Consider the following 21,027-nt stretch of genomic DNA (forward strand, 5'->3'; position numbering starts at 1 on the left):
GAAAGCTCTGGAAGACATTACTAATAAATGGCATCATGTTTCAGAATATGAATAAATCACTGTTAAATCCTGCAATTCTCTTTAACAGTAACTGCCCTTTCATATTCACATCTGAACAAAGTCAATATTCTGTTTGCTTTCTACTGACCCGTAAGATTCCATGTGTGTTTATAGCAAGTCGTGCAGTGTAAAACCAAGTAAGTAGAACACTGCACCAGAGAATACAGTTATCTTCTTTTTCCTAAAGTTTATTATATTGCAGGCAGCAAACCAGAATTTTAGTTTGTCAGTAATGCTTCCTTTAAAACAGTTATATTGGTTCTTACAGAGTTAATGAAAAGATGCTTATTAGACTAGGAAACTGCCTCCTTATAATTGTCTCTTGTTTTCTTAGCCTCCTCCAGGAAGTGTGAAAATGCCTAATGTACCCAGTACCCAGCCAGCAATAATGAAACCAACAGAAGAACCACCTGCTTACACACAAATTGCAAAGGTTTGTCTGCACTAGGCACTATAGGTTCCATTTAAGTATTTAAATACACTTGTGAAATAATGTATTTTTTTCTGGAATAAGGTATTCCTAATGATTTATGAAAATTAATACTGCCTTTAAGTAATCAGTTAATGCATAAGTTTGTGCAATATTAGGCCACTTTTCATCCATAGCTGGAGATGCTTAATTATAGAAAACAGACTTGCCATTTTTATTTTGTGTTTGTTTTGTTCAGGAGCATGCCTTGGCCCAGGCAGAACTGCTAAAGCGTCAAGAAGAACTGGAAAGAAAAGCAGCTGAATTAGATCGCAGAGAAAGGGAAATGCAGAGTCTCAATCAGCAGGGGGGTATGCATGAAAAAAATACTTCTTTAAATTGCAGATACTTAACATTTTCTTAGAAACTGTGTTAGTATTACACTGACATTTTGAAACAGGTCAAAGAGGAGGGTTTATAATTTTTCAGGAAAAGGAAGTTTATCTCCCTTGAGACAGTGCATACAGTGAATAAAAATTGTCCTGTCCTGTGTAGATTTTCACTGTTAAAATTTTAAGTTTGGCCTTAAGGTGGTGTTCTCTTGCTATCAGCTATTTTTATTCTAGATTAATATCTAAGTATACAATTAAATAGAAAATGGAGCATTTAGAGAAGTAGTAAAAGTAACTTCATAAAAAAAATCTCTTTTATTTCTGTAAGTATTTATAGATGTGGGAGAACTTACCTGTTTTAAAACATTTTCTTTTTATCATCTCTTGCTATGTTATAGACAATATTCTATGCAAATAACAGAAAGATCTATTATTAATTTTCTGTTTTTCAAGACACTTTGGAACCTGTAGTCAAGATCAGTAATCTCACTTTGCTGCAAATTGTCTGCTGCACAAAGCCATCAGGTTTTGTACAGGAGTTTCACAAAAGAGAAGACTTGCATCTCCTTAACTGAAGATACTTTGCTAAAAGTAGATCTGTGAGAATATTCCTTTTCAAAAGGAAGAACTTCAGTCTAAAATTAGGAAAAAAGTTAAAACAAAACACTGTGTGCAAGGCCGACTTTGTGTGGTCTTTCCACTTGTATCTAGAATACTGACTTTTATTTCCACATGTGCTGGTGTTTTTTAAATATGCATTGGTGCAATTCCAGATAATTGCTTAGTAATTCAAAGTCTTGTGAATTTTATAAGTAGAGTGTTTCTGTTGGAAGGGGCCTACAGTGATCATCTAGCCCATCTGCCTGACCACTTCAAGGCTGACCAAAAGTTACAGCATATTATTAAGGGTATTGTCCAAATGCCTCTTAAACACCAGCAGGCTTGGGTCATTGACCACCTCTCTAGGAAGCCTGTTCAAGGGTTTGACCACCCTATCAGTAAATAAATGCTTCTCGTAGTTCCATCTAAACCTCCCATAGTGCAGCACTGAACCATTTCCACGCATCCGATCACTGGATACATGGAAGAAAAGCTCAGCACCTCCCTCTCCACTTCACCTCCTCAGGAAGCTGTAGCGAACAGTCATATATAGAATAGAATCATAGAATAGTTAGGGCTAGAAAGGACCTTTATGATCATCTAGTTCCAACCCCCCTGCCATGTGCAGGGACACCTCACACTAAACCATGCCACCCAAGGCTTCGTCCAACCTGACATTGAACACTGCCACGGATGGAGCATTCACAACCTCCTTGGGCAACCTATTCCAGTGCCTCACAACCCTAACAGGAAATAATTTCCTCCTTATATCCAATCTAAACTTCCCCTGTTAAAGTTTTAACCCGTTACCCCTTGTCCTGTCACTACAGTCCCTGACGAAGAGTCCCTCCCCAGCATCCTATAGGCCCCCTTCAGGTACTGGAATACTGCTATGAGGTCTCCACGCAGCCTTCTCTTCTCCAGCCTATCTTCATACGGGAGGTGCTCCAGCCCTCTGATCATCCTCGTGGCCCTCCTCTGGACTTGTTCCAACAGCTCCATGCCCTTTGTACGTTGAGGACAACAGAACCGTACACAATACTCCAGGTGAGGTCTCACAAGAGCAGAGTAGATGGACAGGATCACCTCCTTCGACCTGCTGGTCACTCTCCTTTTGATGCAGCCCAGGATGCGGTTGGCTTTCTGGCCTGCAAGTGCACACTGCAGCCAGCTCATGTTCATTTTCTCATCAACCAGCACCCCCAAGTCCTTCTCTGCAGGGCTGCTCTGACTCTCTTCTCTGCCCAACCTGTAGCTGTACCTGAGATTGCTCCAACCCAGGTGTAGGACCTTGCACTTGTCATGGTTGAACTTCATGAGGTTGGCATCAGCCCACCTCACAATTGTGTCGAGGTCCCTCTGGATGGCATCCCTTCCCTCCAGTGTATCAACTGAACCACACAGCTTGGTGTCATCGGCAGACTTGCTGAGGGTTCACTCAGTCCCACTGTCCATGTCAGCGACGAAGATGTTGAACAAGAGCAGTCCCAACACCAATCCCTGAGGGACACCACTCGTTACTGGTTTCCAGCTGGACATTGAGCCACTGACCACAACTCTTTGCTTGTGGCCATCCAGCCAGTTCTTTATCCACCAAGTGGTCCACCTATTAAATTGATCTCTCTGCAATTTTAGAGACAAGGAGGTCACATGGGACAGTGTCAAACGCTTTGCACAAGTCCAGGTAGATGACATCAATTGCTCCTACCCTGTCCATCAGTTCTGTAGCCCCATCATAGAAGGCCACCAAATTGGTCAGGCAGGACTTCCCCTTAGTGAAGCCATGCTGGCTGTCACCAAGCACCTTGTTGTTTTTCATGTGCCTTAGCATGCCTTCCCGGAGAATGTGCTCCAAGATTTTGCCAGGCTCAGAGGTGAGACTGACTGGTCTGTAGTTCCCCGGGTCTTCCATTTTACCTTCTTGAAAATGGGGGTTATATTTCCCTTTTTCCAGTCATTGGGAACTTCACCTGACTGCCATGATTTTTCAAATACGATGGCCAGTGGCTTAGCAACTTCATTTGCCAGCTCCTTCAGGACCCTGAAAATCCCTTTCTGTGCTTGCACGAAGCCTGTGTGGGGTTGTCTGCATGTATAGTGTAGACATGCCATTAAAGTTATGTTAATACGCCTTCCAGTGGTAATGTGTGTTGAATAAAGTAACTCCGAGCTGGCTTTTTGCTCATCAAGGTGTGGTCTTCAAATATGAATATCCAGAACGTATTTAGAAAAAAAGCTCTTGGTTTTTGATCTCAGACTGTCTCACCAAGTTGTCTTAGTTGAAAATTTTGAAACCTGTGCCACAGCAGTGGGAAAGAACTTAATTCAATGTGTTATTTAAGAATTTTATTTTATTACAAGATACCTGAATTTTTCCATAACTCTGTCTTTGAACTATTAGTACTGACAGAACCATATACTGTAGGAATGAAGATATGAATTATTATCAGGTATTTTTCGCATAAGAAGTCCCAAAGTTGTTTGTAATATGAATGGAAATATTACTTGATTACCTTCATTATGTTCCCTCTCCCAGTCCCCTGCTCTGAAGAGCCTGGTAAAAATTTCAGTAGAAGAGGCAGAAAAGTTAACAGATATGTAGTACTTTGGACCTGTTTGGACAGAACTACCAGCTTCATCTTCTCTGAGTAGGGAAACAAAACATATGTAAACTTTGCAAGTTTTCTGTTCTTATCAGGTGAGCTGCTAATAAAGGTAAGGTTGAAGACAGCAGTTGCAAGCAAAACTTGTAAGAATTTAATGTAAAGGTTAGCCTTTAGGTTAGTCTCTAGTTCAGCTCCATTTTTTGACATGGTGATTAATGTATTTCTTGCATCCAGCATTTGAAATGCTAGGGTAAAGGTATGTTGCAGTTATCTCAGTTGAATCTCTGAGTCTGCTTCTATTTGGCAGAGTGCATACTCCAGCCTGTGAGCAGATCAGCATACAGGAAATTTAAGTGTCTGATGCCATGTCCTTTATGGTGTCCTTACTCTGTCACACAACTGTATGTGTACAGTTGTCATAAATACAGTGATGCTGTAGGGCATCTTCTTGAAATGAAGAGTCATTTAGACCATTTCAGTAGCTGCCTTTCTTGAGGCTTTTTGGGCTTTTAGATGAAGTTTTGACTGTAAGCTATATTGAGACCTAGTTCAAAGTGTTAGAAGGGGACTGTAGTGATAGGACGAGGTAATGGGTTCAAACATAAATAAGGTTAGATATGAGGAAGAAATTCTTTACTGTGAGGCAGTGGAATGGGTTGCCCAAGGGAGTTGTGAATGCTCCATCGCTGGCAGTGTTCAGGGCCAGGTTGGATGGAGTCTTGGGTGACATGGTTTAGTGTGAGGTGTCCCTGCACATGGCAGGGGGGTTGGAACTAGTTGATCTTAAGGCCCTTTCCAACCTAAACTGTTCTATGATTCTAAAGAGCCTGGTGTTAAAAACACAAAGATTCTGAGAAAGAAGAATGCTTTTCAGTCCTCAGTCTTTGTATTCAACAAGGAATTGTGGGTATTGTGGAACTGGAGGGAAATGTGTATTGAGACAAGGAGGGTTTTGGTAGCTCAAGTTATCCAAATGCTTGTGAACTTGTGTGTGAAACAATTTGAACAAGTTCAAATGCGTATCTCTAGTATACGAAATTAAAACTGTGTATAATAAGGCTGTTTGGGTTTTTTTTCCGTTTTGCAGGTAGAAAAAATAACTGGCCACCTCTTCCTGAGAATTTTCCAGTAGGTCCTTGTTTCTACCAGGACTTTTCTGTAGACATTCCTGTAGAATTCCAGAAGACAGTAAAGGTTATGTACTATTTGTGGATGTGTAAGTATTTTCTAATTTTTTTTTTTTTTTTAATTTATAATTTTTATTTTTTTCAGAAAAACAAAAGTGCCTATTCAAACTTGATGATACCTGCCTGTTGCTTTGGCTTTTGTAACGTCTGTAGTGATAAGTTATTTTAAATTCAGAAGTCAAATGTTGAAATAAAATACTTTTGTTAATTTCAATTTTACAATTATTGAATTATTTCATAGAAAGTTCCACAGAAAAAAAGGAGGAGATTATCCTAAGGCATTTTGGTTCCAGTATATTGCAGTTTTCTGGTTTAAGTGTCTCTGTTATTGTAAAATGAGCTTTGACCATTTATTAGCTTTGAAATAATTCTACTAATTCTAACAGTTCTAAGTTTTTAAAATCAGCTTACATATTAAGAAATATAATTCACTATCAGTGTTAACAGATTTGTGACTTTAAGTATTGTAATATCCCTTTGCTTTAATATATATAGTTGCATATCATTTAATACACTTTTTAATCTGTATTGGACACTTAGTATTATTTTAGTCTATTAAAAAAAATAGTGCAAAATAAATCAGCTGAGGAATCAGTCCATGTTAAAACTATCCTTTGTACACCAAGAATGCTGTACATCATCTTTGCGGGGTTAATTTTGTCATTCAGGTGCTGTGTTTTGACGGGAGAAATGCTGGATGAACCAAACGTACAAATACCACAATATTTGTTTCTTTTGCCTTGTCCACTGTGATGAGAGCCTAATAATTACTCTGAGACTGAGGAAATTCTGAAGATTTAGGTGCTTTGATGTGTTTTATCTATTATTATAGTGCTAAGGGAATATGAATTTAAGAGCTTTTCTGTATTTTTTCAAGGTTTCAGATTTAGTTAAATTTCCATAAATTTAACTGGGAATCTGGTAATCTTATTACCATGATTGAACCGCATAATTAATACACATAAATGAGCAGTCAGCACCAAATCAAGTTAATTCCACTTCATCATAATTCATAGCTGTCTATATTCATTGCTGGGTCATTAATCTTGAAATAAGCAACTAAATCCACTGTAGAATATATGAGTAGTCACTCTCATAAATCTGACAGACATGGAAGACTTACATGAAATCTAAGATCAGATACTCCAAAGTTGTGAAATAGTTATGAATTCTGGTCATTTGCAGGATTGAGTTCTGAAAGTGCTGTATGCTTCAAATAGAAGGTGAAGTTGGGTGGTGAGAATTGGAATATTACTACTGTCTTTCTTTCTCCTTCTTTTGGCAATAAATAGAGGAAGCAGCAACATTATAGTATTTCAAAATATGTAGGGGTTGTGCATTTATAATAATGTAACACATTTTCTTCTAGATAGCCTGAGATTTTTTAACTGAGTCCTCTTGGTCTTTTCCTTCTTTAGCTCTACTACTCCTTGACTTGGGGATTACTCAGGAATGAAGGAGAAGGGCATAATGATGGAAAAGACAAAATATTCGGGCTAAAAAAATTCAGTATGGGATTCCATGTGTTAGGGCTGGCTGTTAAATTGTTCCTTGTGAGTTAACTTTTCCAGGATTGTACCTATTTGGTTTGCCTCATATTTCATTAGAGTGGCTATGCTTCGTCAGTGGAGGCACTTAACTGCCAGCCTGTTTCTGCTTGCTGCTCTGTCCTGTATTTTATTTCCTCCCCAAGAACTTCATGAGTCTTGTAAAGCCTAGGGGTTCTGTGAACATAAACACATTTGCTTAAATCTAGTACTGAGTGCTCAGCACTTTGTAAAGTAGGTTAGTTTCCTCTTTCTTTTTAGCAATCAAAGGAGCAAACCTCTCTGTTTCAGTATTGTGTGTTTTTGTATTCGCAGCAGTTTTTGTATTTTTATTATTGGTCTTTGTGTCTCTGAGGAAACTTTTTTGCCTGTTTCTGTTCCATATGCTCTTCATCTCATGAGAAGACAATTTATGTGTCAGTATTCCATGAGTTCATCCATCTTTTATCTACTTGTATCAGAAATCAGAGGAGTTTTCCGATTCCTTGATGTAGTTTTATCTTTGCACTTCACCACTGTTGTTTGTTCCCCTGGGAGAACTGCCTTTTCATTCTGTCTTTAGTGACCCTTGCTGTTTAAGTGGCTTTCAGATAGAATGACTGTTTTCGTGGCTCTTTAGCACTGAGCACTACTTTTTAGATGTTCCTGTGCTGTTAATAGTGTCTCTTGACCTGTATCTAATACCAGATTTTTTTTTTTTCCTCAAAAGCTTGTGTTTTCTAGCTACTCTGCCTGCAGGTTGATAGTGTGTGTAAAATGACTGGTACTGGTTCTTGAAGAGTATTTCTTACTTGAAGTTACAAACTGAAGAGCTGCTTTATCTCATGAGAGCTTTGTGGTATTTGGGTTTGTCACTTTATATAGGTTATGAATGTTTTGATTTTCTGTGAGAAAAGCTTTTTAAAAGTTTTCAAAGACCAGTGACATAAAATTGTGGATTCTGGTAGAAAACCAATACCATAAAGTGCCAGCTTCTGTGGTATTTTTTTCTGTTTAGGACACTTTCATCTCATCTATCCTTCTGACTGAGGATAGGATCAATAGCACATGTATCAGTCTGTGCTGATGTTTGTTCTGCCTGTTCTTGAGAACTTCCAAGGATGGACACTTTCCCTCCAAGCCCGTTCTACTGTGTTGCTGTCTTATACTGGGAAACAGCTTTTAACAATAAATAATTTAATTCTCCTTCCTGTGTTTGATCTTTCCTGTAGTGTCCACTGTTGTCACAGAGAATGCATGCATCCCCATTAGTCATCTCATTTTGGCTAAATTAGCATAGTTTACTCAGCCTTTCTTTGTAGGTTGTTTTCTAGAGGTCTGATTGCTTGGTTGATGTCCTAAGAGATTCATTCCGTGTTACTATGGATCTTTTAGTGTGTAGCGTCAAGAAATGTGGACCTTGTACAGTATTTTAGCTGAAATCCTAATGCACTGTGTAGAGAAGAAAAAACACCTTCATATTTTTGATAGCATGTGTTTATGTTATGGGTTGAGCTAAGCCAAAGGTTTTTGAATTATTTTTTTTTCTTATGGAAAATTCTTAGGTTGTTTGTAAGGTTTGTTTGCATGTGTTTTGCTCACCCCAACTCTAAAAAGAGCACAACAGATGAGCTACATTTGAAGGCATTCTGTGCTCCAAGTTTGTATGTAATCAGACTTCACCAGCTTTGTCTGCACTTGCTGGTTGCCTTGTGGCTTCAAAACCCTTCATTTTGTAGGCATCACGTTCGCCTTACTGCAGTCCATTACAGAGGGACAGTCCAGCTGATTCCTGCGAAGAAGCACATTCTTTCGTCATGTGTCATAGTGAGGACTTTGGTTTCCCTGGAATACGATCAGTAAAACATTACAGAAATGAAACCTATTAACAGAAATCTATCTCCATAGAGTCCCAAATGGGACTGCAAAATAATAATCTCAAGAACATAGATGCTGTATAGCATCTACATACATAAAGACCATACATGGTCTTTATCTACAACTCACTTGCAGGCATTAATATTTGATAAAGTGTAGTTAATAAGACAGGGAATGTATATCTAAGTAGAACAGTTTAATGAAAGTGGAGTTGAATCTCAGTATGTATTAAAATAATGTAATTTGCCATTGTTGACTCTTACTCTGGCATGATGAATGCCCTTTTCTCATTTTTAACCTCAGCTGCTTCAACAGCTAAACAGGAAAAGGATTTCTTAGGTCACTTCACACTAAGTACTGTGTTGGTATAGCTGTGAAGTTTTTGTCATACAGACATCCCATGTTGCAGACTTCTGCCAAAGCCTTAGGTCATTTCAGCGCCCAGGTGGTCATTGTCTTAAAATAACCTGTGTCATAATTTAATGATAGAGGTAGGTGGAAGGTACTTAAAACCATTATCCTGAACATAAAAACAGCAGAGCTTTTCTAGGTCACTTAGTGAAGGTGCTGGCTCAAAGAACAAATGCATTTCTGTATTTTGCAGCAGGCAGAGAGAGGGCAAGTGGAGCGAAGAGAGAATTGCAAGTGAAGTCCCATGTCTTCATATGCAGCTTGCTAATACTTGTTTTTTCACAGCTGAGATTCTCTGTGACAGAAGTGAACTAGACCCCTGTGTTGCTGGCTTTATTGTGCTAAGAGGTATCAATAGCGGGTGTGACATTTCAACCCCTCTGCAACAATGGTTGTTTTTTTTAAACTTCTCCCGTTACCACAATTGCAATTACAAAAAAACCCCAAAAAAAAACCAAAAAAACCAAACCACCAGGTATTAATTTAGGAAAGTTCAAACTCTATCAGAGTGTGGATGTTTCTGGTAATCTCAGGGGTCTCCCTGTTTTCCACTACTGACTAGAAAATGAAAAATTACCCCTTAGGAAGCTTTCTCATGTTTATCAAAGGAAGGCAGGAATTTGGATTTGTATCCTTTGTTGTGCTTTATGGGGCATACACACAAGTTCTGAAATGAGTGGGTTTGCTGACCTCGTGTAATAGTGCTAAGATATGTAGATGCATTAAATGCCTTTTACTTAAAAGTACAGTTTTATGTTCCTGGTGATTCTTAGAAGAAAATATGATTTGTCTGAGGGAAATGTTTTGAGTTTCATCGGCCTTTCATGCAATGATGTGGGTATTCTGCTCTAAGAGTTTTCCTGCTTAAGTTGATTTAGGGCTTATTTAAGTACTAGTTAAGAGGGCAGCAACGAGTTAGAGGAGTCTTTTATTTAGAATCTTTATCATCTTCCAGTTCTTCCGTTAAACTTACCTTCTAGTAGAATAAGATGTTTCCCTGAACATTAATAAAAAAAACATTGCTGCAGGGAGCAGCTTGTGCACCCTGTTATACATAGTCATACTTTATTGTGGTCCACAAGGACAGAAAATGTCCTCTGAGGTGGCAGAATCACTGCTGAACTACTGGTTATTGCTGAAAAAAGGCAGAAATTTATGGTAATTTTTTAAGCCTGGCAGAGCTAACTTCTGTGCCAGATAGCATGAAGGTAGTAGGTGTAATGTTTCTTAATACTACTACATCTTTCGCTGATCTAGGACCAAATACATTTCAAGTAAACTGTGAACTTGTAATGCCAATGCATTTTTTTTTTGGTAGAAATTCAGCAGTTAACCTGTAACGAAGTCTGCCAATGAGAAGATGCTAGTATTGAGCTAAGAATGGAGCACCAAAATGGCAGATATTTAAGACATCTGACAATACCCATATTAATGAATATTTGAATGTGCAATATGTATGAAAGCATCTACGGCAGCTTCTTGCAGATTTTATTTTTACTGGGAAACACTTTTACTGGGTGGGGTTTTATTTTTGCTTTATTACATGGAAGACAAAAGAGCTTTCCACTTAAAGATTATTATTTTTTTTTTTTTAATTTTTATTTTCAAATTAGAATGCATGCAGTGGTAAATACATGATGCATTTTATATAATTTATAAGCTTTCTTTCAAAAACTGTTAGTAGTCTGTTTTTATCTGTATCCTGTTATTGCTATAGAAACAGTACCAATTGCTGCAGCTGTGTTAATTCTGACTCTGAAAACGTTTTATTTTTATGACATGATTTCTTCCTTTGCCGTATACCTGTTAGTACTTGAATTTTCATGTTCAGTACTTTCACTTGTGAATACAGGGTTTACCTGCAAGTTACAAACTATATAAAAGTCAGCTTATTGATGGGGGTATGGAGAGGGTATAGATTTATTGTTTAAATCTGATGATGATTTGTTTAAAAATGCTCCGTTTAGGTATTACTTTAACAGTTGCAAAAGTTTATTGTATATACATAACTAAATTGAGATTAATTTGCTTTTGCTTCTACAGTCCATACAGTGACACTGTTTCTTAATATCTTTGGATGTTTGGCCTGGTTTTATGTTGATTCTACGCGAGGAGTTGATTTTGGATTGAGTATTCTCTGGTTCTTGCTTTTTACCCCTTGTTCTTTTGTCTGCTGGTACAGACCACTTTATGGAGCTTTCAGGTAACAACTTTAGCTTGACTTAGAATACTTAAAAACTTGTCAACATGCGTTAGTAGAATTTGTTTGATGGTTATTATGATAATACTTTAATATGCTTTCATTAGAAGCAAGTAGTGTGGTTGCCATTAATTCAGTTGTTCTATTTGAAACATAGATGGTGATAGTTAAGAATATAAGGGAATATCTGTTAAAGTATTTATAGCTTCTACCATTGACAAAATATTTGTAGGAAATATTTAACTTTGTATTGGGGTGATAACGGTTTTAAGGGAAATCCTCATTAAATCTCTTACCACTTCACACCAAGAATTTGAGTAGGTTAATAGTTAAGAGGGTTGTAAATTTTTGGCTTCCTGAGCAAATTTCATAAAACTTTACACTTAAAAATCTTACATTAAGTGACCTACAGTGTCTAACTGAAGTAGACTGAGATTCCTAAGAATGAGTAGAGCAGGTATAATCATACTACTAATACTATTTTTCCTAGCTTTTAGCAGTCTTTACAGGCTTCACAAGCATGAGGTTTTGTAGCTTTAAGAAAAGAATGGTGGTTTTGCATACAAAATTAATCTTTTTTTTTTCCTTTTTTTTTTTTTTTTTACTTTGAATATAAGCGTGTAGAGATTCTAAATCCTATACTGTTATATTTCTTTTGGATTTTTTTATTTTTCCACATTGAACTGATTCAGGATATCCTCAGTTAAAATGCACTTGTTCTTGTAAAGAAAGATTGATGGTCATCAATCTAAGTTAGGTGTGACCTTGAGACTAAATGAGATGTTTCTTTTTGCTAACCCAGGAGGTACCCATACATCTTTGAGGAGTCATATAGTTTAACTTGCATTTGCTCTCCAGTAAATACATAGCTTTTCTTAGTGAATATTGATTGTTGGGAAAAGGAAAACAGTAACTTGCATATTCAGCTTCAGTCGGTTGCTCAGATGAAAATTGAAATAGTTATTAACTGGTTGAATAAATAGAAATTAACAGGAAGAGCTGTTAATGGCAAAACTTGATTCTGTGACTTAACTGAGTGATTTCTTAGAATTCTAGTAGCAAGCATATCATACAATCATTAGTTTTGATAGTAATAAGTTGAAGTCTTTGAGACTTTTGCCTGTACACACACGCCCATATATACATATGTTTACTTCCAGTCCTTGTCAGGCTGCACTTCTGATAATTTTAACAGCGAATCTATTTTGTATATTTTGCTTTTAAGCAGCAGCTACTTCAGTATTGTGGTCTGCACTATGTTGCAGTAATTCCATATTAGATTTAATTTCCTTTTACAAGAAAAATATTTTCTTCTCATCCTGCCAGCACTGTGAACTTTAGTTCAGAAGTGGAGGAGGATTCTGTTCTTCATGCACTGTGGCAAAATTTCTATGTCTAGTACAAGAGGCTATTTTCATCTCTGTTAGAGGTGCAGATGGCAAAAATACTATCTTAAAGGAGTATCTCTTGTAAATAAACACTGCAAAACCACAGAATTACTCATACTGCAAGTCACTGCCAATAAATGAAAGCACTTTTCCTGTAGTTAATACAGAAGAAAATTTTAGATTTGTACAACAGTATTTGCAAAAGGTCATTGATTTACTGGCTGGTTTAATCTTTCCCCCCCCTCTTTCAGGAGTGACAGTTCATTCAGGTTCTTTGTGTTCTTCTTTGTATATATCTGTCAGTTTGCTGTACATGTACTTCAAGCTGCAGGATTTCAAAGATGGGGAAACTGGTGAGTATTGTGCATGCTGAATTGTAGTATTGCCTGTAAGACAAATGCTCATAATTGATACAGCAACTGCAGTAGAGTCTCTGTGGGTTTGTTGGGGTTTTTTTTTTTGTTTGTTTTATTGTTGTTTTTTGGGTTTTTTTTAAATCTTGTGCTTACTGGACTTGCTACATTTAGCACTGACAAAAAGCATTTTTGGAGTTTCCTTAACTGGGAGAAGTAGTGAAACATATTCTAAGTGAGTGAGGTACTTCTATTAATAGGCTGGTCAAAATTTTATCCTTCAATGTAATAAATTTATATATTTCTTCCCCTGTTTTGGTGGTGTGTGGAGATACAACTACTCTGTATTAAAGATAATGATGGGGCTACAAAACTGATGGACAGGGGTAGAGCAGTTGATGTCATCTACCTGGACTTGTGCAAAATGTTTGACACTGTCCCACACGACGTCCTTGTCTCTGAATTGGAGAGACGTCAATTTGCTGCTTGGACCATTGTCAGGGCACAGCTACAGGTTGGGCAGAGAAGAGATTCAGAGCAGCCCCGCAGAGAAGGACTTGGGGGTTTTGGTTGAAGAGAAAATGAACATGAGCCGGCTGCAGTGTGTGCTCGCAGCCCAGAAAGCCAACCGTATCCTGGGCTGCATCAAAAGGAGCGTGACCAGCAGGTCGAAGGAGGTGATCCTGCCCCTCTACTCTGCTCTTGTGAGACCTCACCTGGAGTATTGTGTGCAGTTCTGGTGTCCTCAACATAAAAAGGACATGGAACTGCTGGAACAAGTCCAGAGGAGGGCCCCAGGGATGATCAGGGGACTGGAGCACCTCCCGTATGAAGACAGGCTGAGGAAGTTGGGGCTGTTCAGCCTGGAGAATAGAAGGCTGCGTGGAGACCTCATAGCAGTGTTCCAGTATCTGAAGGGGGCCTATAGGGATGCTAGGAGGGGACTCTTCATCAGGGACTGTAGTGACAGGACAAGGGGTAATAGGTTAAAACTTAAACAGGGGAAGTTTAGATTGGAAATATGGAGGAAATTCTTTCCTGTTAGGGTGGTGAGACACTGGAATCGGTTGTCCAGGGAGGTTGTGAGTGCTCCATCCCTGGCAGTGTTCAAGGCCAGGTTAGACAAAGCCTTGGGTGGCATGGTTTAGTGTGAGGTGTCCCTGCCCATGGCGGAGGGGGTGGAACTAGATGATCTTGAGGTCCTTTCCAACCCTAACTATTCTATGATTCTATAAAAACATAAGCAAAACTTAGAAAATTAAAATCATTTAGACAATATACTGTTTGCATATCATTATTTTGTATCTTTAAATATTTCTAGTTATATTAATATACTTACTATTTACTAAGGAAATTTGTTGCTAAAATTTGAAGAATGAGACAACAGTGTACCTGGTTGAATGCAGTGGTGTATCTTTGATAGTTACTGAAAAGCTCATTTGTTTGAGTCAGCACCTTATTCTGAAATAGTTGATTTTTCTTCTTGGTGCTCGTAAGTGTATAAGCTTTTATATGATGATTTTATATATATTACCTGTCTATGTATTTATCTTCTATATGAGTCTTCAAGGTGTGCTGTTTAGATCTTACAAGGGAAAGCTGTTGGGAATTGGTCACAGTCCCTGGGGGGAAAAAAAGAATCAAACAACACTTGTATTAACTAAATGCATGGTTGTAGTAGCCAGCTGGTAGCATGGAGAACTATGACTGGCAGTAGTGTCACAGGGTAATACTTCTCTGCTAAACTCCAAACGTACATAAGGCAGAAAAATAGTATTGCTTTAGAACTGTACTGTAAGGAAAGATAGTGGTTTATTATTTTTGCTCTCAAATCCACTATTTTGTTTTTTATGGATGCATTGATTGACATAAACAAAACAAGAAGGCATTTTAGAGGACCAGCTGTCCGTGTATTTGGATTGTGTTTTTTGGATTGTGTTTTTAAGGATACTTGGGGAAGGGGGGTGAAAAGTAGCCGTATCATCCAAAAATGCTAGCTGCAGTTTGGATTTGGAGTTTTGTGGTAGAGACCATTGGACACAGGGGATATCAAAGCAGTTTCAAACAGGTAGAGGGAAGTTTTAAGGTTATTTTGGGTTTACGGAAATGTGTCTTTTTTATTTCTTTGTGTGTGTGTGTAAGAATCTTTTCCATATTAATGTTTTTATTTTTCTCAAGACAGCCTGCTTGTTGGGGTTTCAAGTTTGATACTGTATTTCTTCTGTTGGGGTTTGTTTTGAAGAATGGGGGAATGTTTGAAGTAGATACTGATAGAGGAATCTTTTCTATTAGTTAAGCCACTGCTATCTACTTCAGAAAATTATCATATTAACCTCAGCTGAGAGAGCATCACTGTGTGGGTACAATTAAATGAGTCTTCCCACATAGAAGCTCTGTGTGGTATTTTTTTTTTTTTTTTTTTTTTATATTTAAAGAACTTAGAAGCTATCTCTTTAGGGACATTTTCACTTCCACAAATTCTTGTAGTCTTAAATGAGTGAAATGACGGTATGACAAAAAAATGCTTAAATGTTGATAAATGGCTCTTAGTTTCTTTGTAATTCTGCTCAAGGATAATCATCTTTACTATAATGTTTCATTTAGTTGGGAAAAATGGAAACTAAGCCTTAAAAGCATATTACAGAACTGAAATACGGTTATGTAAAATCCCCCATGATTTTTTCATCACAAATACTCAAAGTTGATCAGAACCAGGAGGTTATAAAGCTTCCCTTGATGTGGATAACTGTGGCTGAGTAGTTCATGTGCTGTACTAGTAAAGTTTGTCCTTTTTTTTCTTCAGTGGGTGGATTTCATCTCTTACTGGTCTGAATAAGAGTATTCCTGTTGGCATTATGATGATAATCATAGCTGCACTTTTCACAGCATCTGCTGTTATCTCATTAGTTATGTTTAAAAAGGTGAGTTACATATTATTCCCCTCTTCTGTTTCCTGTGTTTGATCTGAATTTTGTTATCCTGCAAATCTTGAGAGCTTCTCTGTCACAAAGTAATGGGGGTGAAATTGTATTCTCGGGGTGCACCTTACCTATTACAAGCTGCATTTTTTTGCTTATGTTGTGGAGTTATGAAATACTGTTCGTACAATACAGTACAATGTATTTTCTGCAATCTAAAATGGGGAAGGGTAGCTCTAAGTAAGAGAAACTCAGAGGGAGTTTTGAGCCTCCCTTTGTGTGGGAGGCCCACAATGAAGGGTAGATGAATGCACTTGGCACTCCAGTTGTACCTGTAGAGGTCAAGTTGTGATTTCCAAATCTGTGGTAATTCATTACACTGAGTGAAGTGTGACTCCAGTGATTGCTAAATTTCAGCTCTGGCCAAATTAATTCCCATTAAAATCAATAGAAGAGGGAGATGCCTGGTACCTCAGAAAATTATTTTTATTTCTCTGCTTTTATTATTTTAAAACTTGTTGCCAGTTAATGATTGCGTAGAGTGAAAGCTCAAAGATGCTTTTTTCCCTTGGTTGCTTTTTGAGAATTTGCATTCAGAAGACTTAACTTTAGATACTAAAGTTCTAGTGAGTTTTTGATGTTGTTTACATAAAATATAACAGAATTCTGCTGATGATGTTCTGGCAATTCTAATTATTCAACCTCTGTAACAGTTACACTTAAAGATTTTCACATAGCCAAACTCTTTGGCCTGTTTATAGCAAGCTGGAAATTTTAAGCATTGCTTGGAGATGTCCTTTCTCCGTGAGTATTTATGCAGAAAATAAGTAAGTTCAGCAGAAAGAAACAAGTGAGAAAAATGTATGGTGGAGCTTTTTTTTTTTTTACATGCTTCCTAACATATGCATGTGGATTCTTCTAAAAAACCTGCATACTCAGACATTATAGCTTCTGGTATATAGCATCCTGGTATAGCTTCATGGACGTGAAACAGTCGTATTTATAACAAAGATAAAAGTTACAACTTTAATTTTCCTGCTGCAGTCGAATGAAAATGTCTTTGCAGTCTTGTTCAACAACTTTATTGTGACTTGATTGAATATGAGTCAGAAATAGCATTTTAATTTTAATACTCAAGTAATTGGAAATCACTCAGGATTTGCTTTTTTGTTGTACGAAAGGTTATATGTCATATTGTTCAGAGTGTTTGTAAATCATTATTTAATACCTCTGCTTATTATGCAGAGCTATTGGTCATCACACTAGCTTAGCAGATACGTGTCTGCATTATTAGGATATTCTGTACAGTTTGATACTTAGTCATAGCTTAGCTTGTTCTTGTCACTGTATCAGTCAGAGAAATTAAGATGATTTTTAAATATTTACTAAAATGATATCGACGTCATGGATTCAAAAGGTTTTGATTCCTCCTGTTTTTTTAATGTGCACACTTACTCTTTTAATGAGTACAAGTTGTATACAAATTGAGACAGAATACAGTTTTGCCAGCTGTGAACCCTGTGTTACGCAAAGGATGCAGCTTGTTTGTGTATGTAAATATGTTATTTCAAACAGGAGATACCACACACATTTTGGTAAATACCTATGAGACCGCTCTTAACTTGCAAGAAGTTAGAGGTATTCCTGCAGTCAAACTGTGCATGCAGTGGGGCAGTTTGTTGTAGGATTTGTGAGGAAAAGGTCAGTTTACTCATTTCCAGATCCTCCGAAACACCTGAGCAAACCAGCTTTCCTGAACACATGGGTCTGCTTTGTGTTTAAGAATTTGCTATCAGTCTACCAGGAAGTGGAAGGCTGGGCACTGTGTTTTCACTCCATTTCTACCTCCCTAGGTGCATGGTCTCTACCGCACAACTGGTGCCAGTTTTGAGAAAGCGCAGCAAGAGTTTGCCACAGGAGTGATGTCCAACAAAACTGTACAGAGTGCTGCAGCCAACGCCGCATCAACAGCAGCAACCAGTGCAGCTCAGAACGCGTTCAAGGGTAACCGGATGTAGGGAAATAGAAGAAGTCAACACAGTTCTCTTTGATTGTACTTTATTTTCCAATCACTTAATATATTCCCTAAAAGCCTAGGTCAAAATTCACACAGCATGTTTGCCTCTTTTGCAGCTGTGCATGGATAAAATGGGAAATGTTTGGTTTATCTTATTCTACATTTAATTCTTTGAAAAAGATAACCATTCTTTGCCCTTCTTTAAGGTGTTATATTCTAGAATATAAAGCCTTCCATATTTTCTGGAGGATAAATAATTTCAACAATTGGCCTGAGAATGAATAACTATCAAATAACTATTAAGAATTTGGAAGGTTTTTTAATGGCTCACTCAAGTGGGTTTTTTTTTTTTTTTTAACCTTCAGGAAAGCACTTTGGATCAATTATTTTACTTTGTCAGAACTGTTTGCTCTATTTCTACTGTTAAGAAGTGAGGTAGACTGAAAGATGTAGGAAGTGATATTTGCCTACTGGTTTTGCAGTTTCAGCAGCTGCTGGAGGACAAATACAAGTAGGATAGATACTACAAATTCTTGGGGATCTTTTAGGATAAGTCTTTTGATATAAACCTGTAAGTTTGCATGAATAATGTTGAGTTTTATCTGATCTTGTTTAAATAGTGTTTTGGTCCAGAATTTATCTGCACCACTTTATACTTATAGCGTTTGTTTGTATCTATTTTCATGGAGTATTCTCTACCTGTGAGAAATGACCGTGGTGCAGAAACATTCTCTGTAATAGAAAGTGTAATGCAATGTACAGTTTAAGGAAGTTAACTGATAGTTTCAATCACAGAGCTAAATGATTATATATTTGCTATCTTTAATTTCAATATTCATGTCTTGGGGTAATGATTTTGCTGGGAAATAAACAAGCATTGACTTTTAGAACACTAGTTTCTTACCCCTTTTCTCTCTTCTACATGCAGTTGTAATTTTGTTGGATTGGGGATTTTTTCGGTTTGTTTTTGTTAAAGTGTATTTGTGTTTAACAGTGGTACTAAATCTCTAGCCCAGCCATTCTTATTTACTGCTTGTCCAAAAAACCTAACTATACAGTATTTAACATTCTAAAAGGAATTGTGTCTAAACCCAGGCTTTTTAAGCAATGGCATTTAACAGATACTTGAATCATTTTAACATTATCTCAGCCATCTCTGTGGTGTGATTCAAGCTGGGAGGAAAAAACTTTTAAAGTATTTTGAGTTGGAAAAGTAAAAAATACTCATCTTCAACAAAGTTAAGTTTTAAACTTTAAACTTCTTTTAAATTTTAAACTTTTAAAATTTAAAAGTTAAATTAACTCACTGAAGTGGAGGCCTACGAGGTTAAATTGGTGCTGTGGAACTGAACAATCCATAATGGTACATGCCATGATCTTATTCTGGAATATAACCAGGTCTTAGTATGATGTCACGTTTCTCTCCTTTAAAGATTATTTGTTGTACTCATTGCTTCATGAGTATTATGCACGAGATTTGGGCTGTTTTTTCTAACTTAGAAAATGGAAACAGGAAGGAACAAATCCCACAGCCTGTGTAAGTATCCACTGTGGCTGAAATGAATTCAGCTCTAAAGGCGAATCACCTTTAGTAAGACGGCATAAAATTCTGAGGCCTTGCCAGAAAGTGGACTGACTTACACAGATTCTTTTTCACTGCACTGTATTCAAAATAACAAAAGAGCATTACAAAAATAAAAAACCTAGCTTAATCCCTGGATCAGTATTGTACTATGAGCATGAAGTCCTTATTAGTTTCCTTTCTTCTAATTTCTTTAAATCCTACTTGAATTTGAATGAATATCCTAGTTTCACCATGCTGAAATTCGTATTAATGAATATACTTGCTTCTAAATGTTCTCTGCATCATGAAGTTAAAAGCAATTTAAATATTCTGTGTAATAGGGGCTCTAAAATTTCATATCACTGGACATGCTAGCATTGAACTTCAATTTATGTGGAATGTTATTTAAAGCTTTCCAGATAAAAGTCACTATTTTCCATTGAGATCAGGCATTATCTTTCTAGCAGCTGTATTTCAAGATTGTTCATTTCATAGTCTTTTAAATTTAACTTGAACCTTGTGTCTCAGAACCTCTACTATGGATTACTTTGAAATCTAAATTTAAGTAATTCTCTTAATCTCTCTTGGATAGTAATTCCAGGGACATAATTCTTGCAATTAGTTGGAAGATTGCATAGTAACATGCATTATCAGAATATATTCTAGAAAAAAAAAAAACACCCCACATTAGGAATAAAAATTAAATTTGGCAGATAGACTTTTCCCCAAATGTTTAAAGGCTCTTTGAGAAAACTTACTTAATGTTCTATGTGTATGGAGTGTTGGTTTGTAGTGTCATGGGTTGAATGTACAGATTTAAATGTCCTAAGTGAAATTTAAGGTTCAGTTACACATGAATTGTTTAAACCAGAAATCTCTTGACACTTTGCAGCCTAAAAGGGAAGAAGTTTGAGTTTGCCCTTGACAACAGAAGGCTGAGACTTGTTTCATTAGGTACAAAATATTTTAACTAGACTTTACAGTCTCTTACTATCAGAGTATGGCACCCACATAAGTTGTAATTTTGTAATATTGTGGCAAATTTGAGTACAAAGTATTAAGTTTAAACACTGGAATATCAGTAGTCATTGATCTGTAATTTAGGAGTTGCTTTTATTTATCTGAGGGCTGTTTGTATATTTTGTAAATTACTAACAATGCTCTGTCATCCTGGTGAATGTCATGGTTCTGTACAAATGCACCACTTCTGTCCCTCTGTTGCATGTCTGAGTAGCTCAGAAGTTTTGTATATTTATTGTATTAAAACAGTGTCACAGAATAAAAAAGGAGTTTTTTCCTGGGTGTTTGCTGTGTATAGTTTTGACCAGTTCAGGGAGTTTTCTTCTACTGGTCAGGGTAATGTGCAGGGTGGATGATCTGTGTTAAAGTCTCATTTGGTTGTATAATCCAGTACATAAATGCTGTAATTCTGCTAAAATGGGAAAGCAAAATGTCCATTATCAAAATAATACATTAGGTTATTGAGAATCAGTGTTCTCGACTTTTAAGACGGAAATT

The 21,027-nt window shown here is 37.0% G+C and overlaps 1 protein-coding gene across 1 annotated transcript in view; it reads left to right on the top strand.

The window, feature by feature from the left end:
- The window catches only part of SCAMP1 (secretory carrier membrane protein 1), a 42,736-nt gene extending 21,925 nt beyond the window's left edge, over positions 1 to 20,811 (top strand). Inside the window, exons 3-9 of the mRNA XM_065661925.1 lie at positions 395 to 493; positions 729 to 840; positions 5,155 to 5,283; positions 11,113 to 11,272; positions 12,909 to 13,010; positions 15,814 to 15,931; positions 17,782 to 20,811. Of these exons, the coding sequence (XP_065517997.1) occupies positions 395 to 493; positions 729 to 840; positions 5,155 to 5,283; positions 11,113 to 11,272; positions 12,909 to 13,010; positions 15,814 to 15,931; positions 17,782 to 17,946 (885 nt within the window). The 3' untranslated portion in view covers positions 17,947 to 20,811. The remainder of the gene's footprint in view (positions 1 to 394; positions 494 to 728; positions 841 to 5,154; positions 5,284 to 11,112; positions 11,273 to 12,908; positions 13,011 to 15,813; positions 15,932 to 17,781) is intronic.
- The last annotated feature ends 216 nt before the right edge of the window (positions 20,812 to 21,027 follow it).

Source organism: Lathamus discolor, chromosome Z (assembly GCF_037157495.1).
Source record: "Lathamus discolor isolate bLatDis1 chromosome Z, bLatDis1.hap1, whole genome shotgun sequence".
Classification (NCBI taxonomy): domain Eukaryota; kingdom Metazoa; phylum Chordata; class Aves; order Psittaciformes; family Psittacidae; genus Lathamus; species Lathamus discolor.